Source organism: Lasioglossum baleicum, chromosome 3 (genome assembly GCF_051020765.1).
Source record: "Lasioglossum baleicum chromosome 3, iyLasBale1, whole genome shotgun sequence".
Classification (NCBI taxonomy): domain Eukaryota; kingdom Metazoa; phylum Arthropoda; class Insecta; order Hymenoptera; family Halictidae; genus Lasioglossum; species Lasioglossum baleicum.
This window is the reverse complement of record NC_134931.1, coordinates 9,419,100-9,431,977: the sequence shown is the minus strand read 5'-3', so window position 1 is coordinate 9,431,977 and position 12,878 is coordinate 9,419,100. Positions and strand designations below refer to the sequence as shown.

Sequence of the window (12,878 nt, the reverse complement as noted above, 5' to 3'; positions counted from 1 at the left end):
CTCCCTCTTTTCATCCCCAACCCTCAATAATACCTTCTTTCAATCTTCTACAAGAATGATTCTTTTTCGACAATAATTTATTAATCTAATAGCTTGTACTCGCTATAAATATAAACAGACAGACGACAGAACGTTGTTGCATCAACAACAACATTGATTTCCACGAGATCCACGACTGGTGTTTAGCAAAAATACATTCGAGGATTCCCGATTAATTACTCTTCCGATTAATGTTCCCTCGACATACATTAACATTGGTAGTATTGTCGACGAGATTGTTACGAATGTTAGGCGTCTATCAGATTTCCCATAGTACACGGTTCTCGCATGCTTAATTCTATCGATTGCCATGTGATTGGAAGAACGAACTTCCAAAATGGGTATCGTGAGCGACTGCTTAAATCTAATCACTTGAACGACTGTAATCACCGGGTGTGTGAGTCACGATCACCGTTAGGCCAACGAAATTGACACACGTTGCTTCGGTTAGGCCATTTGTTACGTATCGTCCGCGGGTTTCGCGGTTGTAGTGTCTTTGCTTGAGGATGCACGAGCTTCCTCGAAGACGAAGTGTTCGTCTTCGCAGGAAGCCCATCGGTGTAGCTAGGGTGGTGAAATCAATGGTGGCTGCTCCTCAGGGACACCGACGTACACTGGGTCGCCTAATCGTATACTACCTGGTCCACCTCTTAGGCCTAAGTGGAATCCCATCACTGGACTCTCGCCGAATGTGTGCCGAAGGTTTGGGTCCACAAATTGTCTGTACCTGGAAGGTAATTGGTACTTTATTGATCACTTGACATAAAAATTAAATGAAATGTAACAAAAATTACAAGTAACACAAACGATATTCAATTAACGACTGTTAAATATTCCAAACAAAACGCCCCCTCGTGCACACTCATGTCTTTATTCATGCACACTCAGTTTTCCTCTCACTCATATTTCTTTCTCATTCTCACCACACATATCCACACTATTGATTGTCACCAAAGACGGCATTTATTATTTAATTTATTGTTCGTATTCATGGCAGAGCAACACACACACAGGAAAGAGAAGAAAATGAATTAAATTAAAAGAAATTAGGATACTTCGAATTGTTTTGTGGATGCAATGCTGAATGTATCAAGTTCGAGGACATACGTTTTCAGTGTTTTCAGTGGCTCCACATTCGGATGCTTAACCCCAGTCTCGGGGTTGATGACAGTCAGGATACATCTGGTGCAAGGCATCACGTTCTTGAACGTCACGTTGCCTATTTTCACCCAGCGCCAACCATCCTCTTCGTAAGGAAGTGCTCCTTTTACAACAAAATTTGGTCGAAACTGTTCTGCATTGACTGGATCATCCAATCTGGTGTTTAAATCAGCCACGGATGATTCGTTGATTAGACAGTAGCTCGATTCATCCGGGTATGCTCCCTGGTTAAAAGGAAAACTTTGTATGCATAGTCTGGTCGTTAAGAGATTAATTAACATATGCTCCTGGTAGCTAAAGCGTTACAACACCGGTAATAAAGTGTTATAAACTCACAGTGTCGTCGCAACGGAAGTCGAACTTCTTGTTTCTCTGTCGAAGTTCCCTCGTTGGTCCTGCCAATGGATAGTAGACTAGTCTGAAACCTGTGTCTTCCATAAGAATGAATCTAGACAGCCACCTGGCCACTTCTTCGCCACAGTCGCAAGCTGTGACAGGTTTTCCCCAAACGGCTACCGGGAAGCCTTTGCCTTGTATCCGTGACAGGTCGACGGTCATTGGCATCATTCCTGGAGCTGAGAGGGTAAGGACCGATCCAGACACACTTGGCGACACCTTTAAGGAATTGTAAATCAGCGTCATTGAAGTTCTCACCGACGAAACAAATTCAGATTACACACTGAACGTTAATGGGTCTAGGATAGTAGCTCCAGAAATGGAGTATTAAATTACTGGTAAATTATGCGAAACAGATCAGAGTAATTATTTATGCTCTCACTCATCTCTCGAGTCAACTTCACACATTTCTTACTGATAATATTGTCCAATGAAGTAATTTAAAAAACCAACTGTCTACATGTCTTCCCATGATCTTGATTTTTTACCACTGCGTTAATTTCGTATCAAGAAGCAAATCAGTCTATAACAATAAGATATGTACTCTATACAGGGTGGTGCGTTATAAAAAAAGGTCACCTGAATAACTAGCTTGCTTTTGAAGATAAGAGAAAATGCATCAGACCAAACTTACTCTGTATCGAGACGCTCATAATCTGATGTTACTATATTTTTCATACGTGGAGACGTCAAGGAGATATGAAGGTCAACTCTTTTTTTTTAATGGAACGGTATGGTTTTTTATTCACATTCTGGTACGGTGTTTCAAGACAAATACAATGACCTATTATAAGGTCACTTCTTAATATCTCCTTGACGCATCCTCCTATGAAAAAATTAGTAACATCAGATTATTTACGCCTCGATACCAAGCAAGTTTGGTTGAATGCATTTTCTTCTATCTTCAAAAGCAAGCGAGTTATTTAGGTGGCCTATTTTTATAACGCCCCACTCTGTATGTTAAATTAATTCAGCGTCGATGATCATTGATAAAATTGTGTACTCGTTTGTTTTCAATGTAGGAATTTACCAAATCAATTCTCACATCATCTATCTTCCTAGCATCTTAATTCTTTTACCACCGCGTTAATTTATATGATTTGTACTTCAAATTAATTCTGAATTGATCGTTTCTTTTAAAACTATGTTCGAATGAAGACCTCATGTAAAATCAACAATTTTTTAATGGCTGATGGAAAACGAACGCATGCCACGAGGCAAAAGCCGCATGGAATTAATTATTTCCGTTTCACGCCGGCGGTTAATTTCTACAGGATTTCACGACGGCAGAACGGCTCGTTAATTCCGATTATAAAAGTCCGTGGCTTCCTGAATCCAACAGCTTTGGCCACCAATTGTTAGAAATATGGCTTTCGGGACTTAACAATCCATAAAAACAACGCCGAAGAAAAGAAAAGAATAGCTCAGTCGAACGACCCCGCATCGATTCCTTTCTGATCTGCTTTCACGGTAATTGTGTGTTTTACAGAACACGGTTTTCGTTGTAAAAGAGAACCATTTCGCATAGAGATACGTTTCATAGATAATTGAATTTATTGGCGCCTTGATCACCGGTTCGAAAGCTGTAATTATTCTCTGACCTCTTTCCAATGTCCATAATAAACATCATAAAATCGTTCTTCTCTCCTGGCAACTCAATCTACTTAACACAACATGCAGCTATGGTTGCATAGATTAAGCGGTAAAGTGATTGTTTGGTAAGAACGATTTTATCGGAGTCTATACTAGACACAGATGTTCGTTCCGAGAGCTTATCGGTCTATGGTAACTTCGCAGAATCTCGCGTGAAAGGATTCTTAAATGATTCCCGATTTCCCTAGAAAGTGACTCGTATCAATTACCTTTCTATTCTGTGAGGCAATTAGCTCTTAATCAACGTTCCGAACGTGTTTCCGGCAAACCTAATCGCACGTTGCGTGTCCGACACTGAGGATTTAAATCATATATCTTATTAGGAGAACATCGAGACACATTAGATTCTGATTTTCAAGCATTAGAGAAATCAGCTTCCTTTCATTAGCCTTCCTGCAGTGTGCAAGAAATCATGAATGAACATCAATTTCATTCAAGAAATCTCGTCGAAAGTATCGTTCAGTGTGTGAGGTACAACGGTCGTATAAATTAATTTTTATATTTCCCATTTTTATTGATCATTCTGTGTAAGATTATTATGAGTAAAAGGACATTTTTGTGTCTGTCTGTTGTATGTTGCAATTAAGGCAATTCTTTATATAGGATAAAGATCCACAGACTAACTGTAAACTGCGAATTTTATACATATCTGACAAAATTGAGTACATATATGTAAAATTTATGAAAGCAAAAAGAGATGAAATCTTCATCATATTTAACTTGATACTTCTAAACTATTCATGTATTCTCTTCGTGGTTTTAACCCTTTGCAGTCGGAGCTATTTTAACTTGAAAATTAAACATTTCTTACGACCTAGAATAATTCTAGAATAATTAATATAATACCTCATACGATACTTTAAATGTGTAGTAATTGATTAGATACCAACATATTTGGTAATGTAAACAATATTGTGAATAATGGTACAGCAATTTTTAGTGGTGACTCTCTGAGTCACCTCTCGACTCCTAAGGGTTAAAGTTATTAAGAAAGTGACATTATTTCGCATCAGAATCTACAATCTAATTATAATACAGATCAGTCTCTCATTTATTCAACGACGATTGAATACAGTTCTAAAAACCTGGGAAGGAGAATTAGGGTAAAGTGTGCGTTTCTTACCAGGACCATTCGCGGCCACTGTCTAGCAGTGACGAAGTGTCCATTTAGATCGATGACCATTAGGGTTCTGTCTCTCATCCAACCGGACTTCAAGCCAAGTTGTGTGCACTCCATGGTGTTCAATCTGATTGGTCCGAGCGATTTGACTGGAAACGCGATCAGGTCACTCAGCTCGCCTACTTTTCGCCATTGCGAGGGTGGACGATCCTTTTGGTTCTTGGTCCACCACCACCAAAGGAAGACGACCACCGTCCCGGCACCAACCGCGACAGCCGACATGTACGTTAGCCGCGTTCTGTCTGTTCGTGAAAGGTTCACCGATTAATTCTCAACGGTTAAGCGACCATGCGAAACGGTCCGCTGCAAAACTATTCAGTTCGAATTACGACAGGGAGCCCAGATAAAACCGGCTAGCGATGATAACGCTTGTATCTGAATTCTGCGCTCATGTTGGTCGCATGAACATTATGGAGCAGTGCAGTTCAGGCGATTACTATACCGTGGCACCAAAAAATACGTAAAAATACGTAAGTACGGAATTTTCGATTCTCGGAAAATTGAGAATATTCAATTTGCTATAATTTTGTAAAGAGGAGTCGCTCGATGATAAACTTGGGCTCGTTTCAAAGCTTGAAACCTCTACATTCGCGCAGTGCTTTATTCGTTTTTTTCTAATACCTTTATTTAGGATACAGTAGGTGGGAAATTAACGACCTGTTGTTTCTCGAAAACGGCACAACGTCTCTAAAAACATTGGAAAACTTTTTTTATGAATGACTAACGTAGATTTGAAGATCGAAGCTTCCTTTTTGCAATGACTCATTGAATATTGATCTACGATTCTTTTTAGTAAAGTCTTCTAAAGATTCTTTCTGTAAAGTCCTTACGGTGTTCCTTATGTTACTGTAAAGATGTCAGTACGCTTTTCATTTAAAAAGCTCATTAAAACAACTAAAAAAGTCGTACATGAAATTTTTTAGGGGATAATAATTAATAAATAAAGTATATGTATATATTTCTTAATAACCATAGCAGTTGAAGAAGCGACGTAAAACAATCAAACAAAAAAATGTATATGTATGTACATTGATGATTTGAACATTCTTTTCATGAGATCGGAAGATCCATCATCCATCTTCATGCAAAACAAGTATGTATCTATAATTATTCAGCTAAGTCTTTCTCAGTTCCAGTAATTAAGAGCAATTGATGCAATCTTTGGTGATACAATTCGTTATCGAATCTACTTAACTTTTACAATAGTTCTTTTATGTGTGGCAAGATTACATGCGTCCTCTCTTTATCTTACATCTTAAATCAACATGATAGTCATACTACTATTGTATACCTATCACATTATACCAATAGAATTAAGAGACACTGACGAGAAACGTTTTTAAACAAAATCTTGATCGAAACGTTTCAACAAAATTATCATCAAGAACGTCTCCTAAGAGTGGGATAATTCTCAAGTACTCCTGAAGTGTGCCATTTTAGTCCCTGATGCTTTTCAATGGCTCCTAGTTGTTCTAGAAGGATTGATACAGTGGTGAAAACAAAGCAGTCCGTGTGACTGTCATCCTCGTGCCATTCATTGCAATTCGCGCAACTAGCGAGAGAGACGTTATCGGACGAACGCGCGCAAACAGGAGATCGACCGATCTGCAATGCAAATCGCCGGCGAAGCGGCCGGCCGAGGAACAGAGACAAAAGAAGACCCCCTAGACCGAGATCCTTGTTCCTGAACGCTGCACACCAGGCTTTCGTCACTACCTAAACCCGTGTCAACCAGAGCGTGAACGTTTTTTACGTCTGCGTTCCTCGAATCTATTCCTAGCTGCGCGAATAAGCATCAGCGGAATGAATGGACTCAACTGACGTTCGTGACTCGAGGAATCTGATGATCGTCGATCATCTTTTCAGAACATAGTCTCCGTTAGAGTTTCTAAACCGTGAAGACGTAGTATCGAATCACAACGTCACTCGGAAAATCGATCACCTCAGAGACTTTGAAATTAGAACGTGAATGATTAATGTGTTTGGGCATTTTAATGAGATTGGCGTAACCAATGAGATATCACATTATGTAACGCGTATTTCCCGCTAATTGACATGAACGGAGTCGTGGGAGTTACAGATATTACCACTGATAAGAACCTTCAGATAATATAATAAATAAATAGAATGCGATGATAAAGAGTGCTCTAGTGCGTTTAAGTTTGGTTTTGTGGTACAAAAATTGTTTAAATCAAGAATAGAGAGATAAAAAATATCTCCGAGGAGAATAGGATAATAAAGAATACTCGAGGGTATGGTCGGAGAGATGTAGGAAACTGTGTCGGAATTCAAGTTTAACACTTTGTTTTTATAGCAGGGAAATTGTTCGGCAGATTAGAGTGGTTAATGATTGAACGATCGACAGCAGATAAATGATTTTATATAAGCAAACCGGATCGAGCTGAAATAATGTTATTACCGATAATTGAAACTGGTAGCGACATCCTTTCGTCTCGCTAGAAAACGCAACGCGTATAGTGTAACGGAATACCGAGACACGTCGGGACAACTTGCACAATTTGTTCGTGCTAAAATGTCCCGTATCGACGATACCGTCGTAGGAAAGTAGGCTAAAGAGGTGCGTGCACTTTCGAAAATGTGCAGGGGTCATTGCGTTTCTCCGTTTATCGTCGATCGTGCTTCAAATTTTCCCGTAATCCAGCAGTCCTCCCAAATCATCTCTTAAACACCTACCTGTTAAAAGGAATTTTAATGATTGTAATATATCTAGAAGAAGATTGATAATTTTCTTGCGAATAAAAACCTCAAAACAGATTAATAGACTAGATGTTTTAAAATATTTTTCTGGTTTATGAATAAAATCGTTATTGTTATTGACAAATTGGTAAAATTGAAGAAGAAGGTCTATTGTACAGCGTGTTTAATTTTCTTTCCATACAGAGTATTCATTTTGAAAATACTACACTGAAATTCCACCTAACATTGAGGCGCGTCTGATCACTGGTGGTCATATCTACTTCCATCATACTGTAAGAGAGCCCCCAAACTCCTCTAAAATTATTTAACTGGAATTGATAATTGAAAACACGTATCTCTTCTGAAATGATTAATAGGGATTGGAATTTTTACTTATGAATATCGCCGATGTGTTCGATTACTAATGTCCCTTTTTAGTGAACCTTGTTTATATTTCCGGTAAATAAAAATAACAAATAATAGACAGACACAATGATCAAACAAATTCAATAAATTTTCTAATTCAATTGTATCTGTACACAAAACAATTCCATGACTATCTACGTCCTCCTGTGTTCACAACACCCAAAACAAGATAAGAACAACCGAAGTCGTCCATAACATCTAGTATTTACTAATATCGTAGAAGCTATCGTAGAAGCTATCGTAGAAGCAAACAAATGTTCTAATACTCTACTACAATACTAAACATGCTTGCAGTTTTATAGTGTTGTGGGAGGTCTAGAAGACACGTGACTACGTCTATCTGTTCCTTCACTGTTAAATATTGGACAAGGTTAGAAAAGTCAGTTCACAAACCCCTAATAAGTAACCGAGGGTGCATTGTTCCCTTCGCCGGTATCGATTCGGTTTTTTTCTTTAGTGCGTGTCGCAGAAAGAAGGGAAATCGTGTTCGGGGGAAGGGTCCGATGCAACAGAACAGACCTTTCGCGTGGAATCAATACCACGGGCGTTGCTCCCCGGGCCGCGAACAACCACACAAATCATTCTAACGAGGATGCTGGAACATCAACTTCTCGCGTCAATTAAACGCGCTGTAACGGTTGCATCAACTTCAATCAACGTGCGTGAAAAAATTTACGCAGTTACTAAGAGATAACACTGCTTTCTACGATCGACGCCACGTCTTTATAAATGCATTTGAATACATCTTATTGGCAAAAAATGAGCAGGCGAATTATAAGACACTAAAAATGTCAGAAGAATTGAAGGATATCATGATATTAATATAAAAACACACCATTCACTTGAAATTATGGAGATTCAGAAAATTGAAGGATGTCGTTTTATTAATGCGTAGCTACTTGCAATTATCAAGAGATGAAATGAAATTCTAGTTTGCTCAGGTTTCTCGAAATGAACGCAAACAATTTGGGTTTCAGACAGTTCCAAAAAGTCCAGAAGAGCAAATTTTCAATACAGTTGAGTCACATATTTTTCACAAGTCTCTGTACCAAAGTGTTTCTCACAACCGGTCAGTGTTTTCGCGAAATAGATGGCAGACGAACAAGAAGCGAGTCCTAGCGGATTTAATTATTCGAGCGTGGTGAACACGTGATTGTAAGAAAGTGAGGTGCAGTTATAATCGTAAAAGTCATAGAATGGACACGATGAGAATGTCCTTGACTTTGTCAATCAACACGCGATAAATGTAGGCACAAAGTTCAATGGAGTCATGGAGCACCGGCACGTACATACGTTACGTTGAGAGAAACTGTTATTGGTTAGTGGGGGTATAGTGATACAACTTACCCATGGCGAAGGCCGCAGAGAAGACGGACGAGAAGCGAATCGGACGATCGTGCGGTTGAGACTGATGTAGGCTTCGCCGGATCACGCGACCGCTTCTCTTCCTCGCGATGAAGACACCGTTATCTATACACGCTTACGTTCTGCTGTATCCTCCCCCCGTATAGTACGAGCAGTCGGTGCACTTACGGCAGCCTGGCCACGTGTGAGGAACCATAGAACTGGACGCAGCATCGAAACCCTGAACTGCCCTGAAGACTGCTGTGAATTGGACTCCAGCCGACATGCGCACCCTGCTTGAACCGGTAACATAGCGCCTCATTTAAAGGGACTCTTCTTCTAATGTGTTTACTGTTTTAATGATGAGTGTTCTTACCTAATTGATCAGCCGAGTCCAAACTTGGACCTACTCAGTCTAATTCAACCTCCCTCTGTTTGGTTTGATATTGAGTCAATTGGAACTATAGTGGAGGGTCTTCAAGTACTCCGAGGTCTCCCCATAAACTACTCTATTCCCTTACTTTAATCCAGACTTAATATGTGAACAAGACCTTTCTGATTTCGTTTTAGCCACTCGGTCAATTCGAAGTGATTCGCGAGTATCTTACAGCGCTCTGAGAAATTAAAACGGGAGCCACTATCCGCGGTTTAAGGGCAGAATAAATAACTTTATCACGATCATTGGTTAGTATGGATATGATATGTATATCACAAAAATTTCGGTACATTCTTATTCTTAGATTGTAAAATCTGTTATCATCGTAATTCTTGAGACACGAAACAATTTTAAATGTCATTAATTAGTGTTTAAACAAGTGTATTGACTTCTTTGCTAGTGCCTATGCGTGTCAATGAACTATAAGAAGGGGGAACAAAGAAAAACTTGAGGGCGACGTTGGAACAATGAAGATGTGGCGATTGGTAATCTGGATGACAACGTTGTAATTACGTTGCGTCATGTCGATGCTTGTGATAATTGTACATGTGTTACATTATGTTTCCTGTCAAGTTTGAGTACCCCATTTTTCATTGTTCGAACGGAAAAGATGGTCAGAGCTGCTGAAAATTAAGGAATGGGAACATTTTTTATTCGAAGAATAGGAAAATGAAGATGTAGATCGTTACTACGATTGCTTTGTTGCAAGAGTCGTGGAATTGAAGTGAAGAGAGCAGTGCAAGAAACCTGTTTACAGCTAGATAATTCTGTGATTGCCAGGAAAAACGCCGCATGTCACAATTTCAAAAAATTTGAGTTTATGCATTCATTGATCTTTATAATATAGAATTTATGTCTTTAACAGAAAAAAAGTCATGAAAATAAATTTGAAAGGCTCAAAGAAAAAATGTAATTCAACCGATGTCTTATGTCAAAGCATTAGTGAACAAAACTTTAAACGGCAATATCTCGAAAGTGAAAATATGTGACATACGGCGTTCTTCCTGATAACCACAGAATTGTTAGTAGAAAGTCTTTCCTGAATTTAACGAAAAATAATTTATTGCAACTCAAAACATTTCGTTCGAAAATAAATATAATTTTCTAATGTGTGTGTGAATCACAATTATGAATGATCTATATTGAAGGTTTAAAAAAAAGGAAAACTAAGAACTGAGAATTGACTATCTGATTGTAAAAAATTGCAACACTCCAAATTCAATTGTTCGAATATCCCGCCACGATTAATGCGCACGCGTTAGCTGGAAGGAATCACGACTGATCACGACATTGGCAACGGCAACTGTCAGCAGTCAGTGGCTCAGTGTGGGTAGCTGGTGCAAGCTGGTGGTAGTTATAGCAGTCGTGTTCGATAGCAAGAGGTGTTTTGATTTTCGAAAACTGTCTTGTATACATGAAATGACAGTGTTTTAATCGATCGTCGGGTTCACAGATGCATTTTATAAGGGAAGGCTGAGCTAAGTATTAAAAACATTGGCAACATTGAGACAAAAAGTGGTTAATCACTTCCTCTTTCGCGTCATCTAATTTTGTAAAGGTAAAGCCTGTCAATTAATCATTGTTGAATTTAACAATTATAATATTCATTGTCCTATTATACTTTCCAATTTCACACGATCAACTAACATTTTCATAGCATGATTAATAAGATTTCCGATGACTGTCATTCTTTTGAGGTTAGGAACTACGACGTTCTATGAATCACCAGTATGAGCAACACGTTTCCTAGAGCATCGTTGTTTAGTTGCTCTCATTGTTTCTTTGTACTCGTAACAATCAATAACATATTCTCCACACTTCTTTTTCGGAAATGTTAAAATATTCCCAGAGGCATCTCTTGTTTTGAATATTACTTGGCATGATAACAGATAACAAAATCGAATTACAAATACAATGTTATCATTCGGTGGTTGTGGGTTCATCGATCCAATCCTGTCAATGGAAAGCAAGACACTCTGAATTTAAGAGAATTGTTTACCTCTGTTGCAGCCTTCGACATGCCTATTTTGTACAGTGTCGTGGCTCGAGGACCAGTCGTGCTTGCTAAATATGCTGCTTGCGATGGAAACTTTGAGGAGGTCACAGAGAAGCTCCTGGCTAAAATTCCACCAGAAAATGATAAGCTGACATACATTCAAGGGCCTTATCTATTTAATTATATCTGTGAAGACAATATTATCTACTTGTGCATCACAGATGATGTGAGTAAGCAAGTACTCACCATAATTATTTTGAAGTATTCACTGAAGACCCAACTGCAATTTCTCAATTTTGCAGGCATTCCAAAAATCCAGAGCATTTTTGTACCTCACAGAGATCAAGAGAAGATTCATGGCTGTCTACGGCCAAGGAGCACAAACCGCAGTGGCATACTCGATGAACACAGACTTTGGAAGAGTTTTGGAGAATGAAATGGTACATACAAACTGTACTAATTTACACACTCCCATATCCGACCTTTGCACATTAATATTGTTTGTCTAGAGGTATTACAGGGAGTCCAATCACGAGATCGACGTAATATCCAAAGTCCATGGGGAATTGGATGAACTGAAGGACATCATGGTGCAAAACATCGACGGTATCGCCATGCGCGGGGAACGATTAGAACTGCTCATAAATAAAACGGAAAATTTAACTACCAATGTAAGCGAGATTTTCCTTTTATTTGCTATCAAAGAAACGCAACATACCTATGTTATCAATGTTTTTTTTCCAGTCGGTCACGTACAGGAACACCAGTAGAAACTTAGCGCGCTCATTGTTCTGGAAGAACGTAAAAATTTACGTGATCATTGGCGCGATTCTTCTTGTAAGTATCAATATCAACAAGTCTGAAGCTAACTATAGTGGATCATACTAAACGCAACCGACTTTGTGGTTATTATAGGTTGCTATTTACGTTATCGTATCCGTATCTTGTGGTGGGCTGGCCTGGCAAAAGTGTGTAGGAAATTAATCGAGGCGTCGAATGTTTAGACAATGATCACACGACGATGATTTCCTTCAACACAATGTATTGGTTGGTCGGAGCATGGTGTTTGTGCGACCTAACGGGGAGAGCACAGACAGACAAATAAGGAATCCTCGTTTCACTCTGTATATAAGAAAAACTGAAAGAACAAGGTTCGACTGTGAAATAAACCTGTTAGGGGAAATACACGAATATAATTAGGTGAATTATATAAATATGTATAACGCTTTATTATTTTTATTATATTATCGGGAAGATATATCAAATATCGTTTCTATACCCTGAGCGATGAGTATAAGTGCAACTTCGCCTATGTATATTGTACCATATAAGTACGTTCTGCGAACGAATAAAAACAATGCTACACGACATTCTCGGTCACTTTCATTGTGCACTTTCGGCAACCCTCCCGGGTGCAACAAGTGAAGGTCACGACGTCGTACTGTGTTCACCGTCGCGAAATTCTCCGATGGACTGGGAATTGTATTTTTCTGGGCGTGGCTCATCCAATCAGGAACCACCGCAGAAATTTATCGAGTACACAGTCTCTT

The 12,878-nt window shown here is 38.9% G+C and overlaps 2 protein-coding genes across 6 annotated transcripts; one reads left to right on the top strand and one right to left on the bottom strand.

Moving 5' to 3' along the window:
* Positions 1 to 59: 59 nt before the first annotated feature.
* LOC143207318 (mitochondrial amidoxime-reducing component 1) lies at positions 60 to 9,060 on the bottom strand. 2 transcript variants are annotated; one of them, XM_076420640.1, is made up of 5 exons: positions 8,900 to 9,060; positions 4,373 to 4,671; positions 1,537 to 1,815; positions 1,147 to 1,424; positions 60 to 766 (listed from the first exon to the last, which is right to left on the bottom strand). In XM_076420640.1, the coding sequence occupies exons 1-5, from the start codon at positions 8,901 to 8,903 to the stop codon at positions 604 to 606; spliced, it is 1,023 nt and encodes a 340-aa protein (XP_076276755.1). In that variant the 5' UTR covers positions 8,904 to 9,060; the 3' UTR covers positions 60 to 603. The 2 variants fall into 2 exon arrangements, with proteins under 2 accessions (XP_076276755.1, XP_076276753.1); XM_076420638.1 differs by lacking the exon at positions 8,900 to 9,060 and adding an exon at positions 6,849 to 8,188.
* Vamp7 (vesicle-associated membrane protein 7) lies at positions 9,061 to 12,542 on the top strand. 4 transcript variants are annotated; one of them, XM_076420650.1, is made up of 8 exons: positions 9,063 to 9,201; positions 9,285 to 9,387; positions 9,467 to 9,580; positions 11,343 to 11,554; positions 11,631 to 11,768; positions 11,838 to 11,999; positions 12,073 to 12,165; positions 12,244 to 12,542. In XM_076420650.1, the coding sequence occupies exons 4-8, from the start codon at positions 11,351 to 11,353 to the stop codon at positions 12,310 to 12,312; spliced, it is 666 nt and encodes a 221-aa protein (XP_076276765.1). In that variant the 5' UTR covers positions 9,063 to 9,201; positions 9,285 to 9,387; positions 9,467 to 9,580; positions 11,343 to 11,350; the 3' UTR covers positions 12,313 to 12,542. The 4 variants fall into 4 exon arrangements, with proteins under 4 accessions (XP_076276767.1, XP_076276765.1, XP_076276766.1 ...); XM_076420651.1 differs by lacking the exon at positions 9,285 to 9,387 and having other exon boundaries at positions 9,065 to 9,201; XM_076420648.1 differs by lacking the exons at positions 9,063 to 9,201; positions 9,285 to 9,387; positions 9,467 to 9,580 and adding exons at positions 10,579 to 10,714; positions 10,786 to 10,890.
* The last annotated feature ends 336 nt before the right edge of the window (positions 12,543 to 12,878 follow it).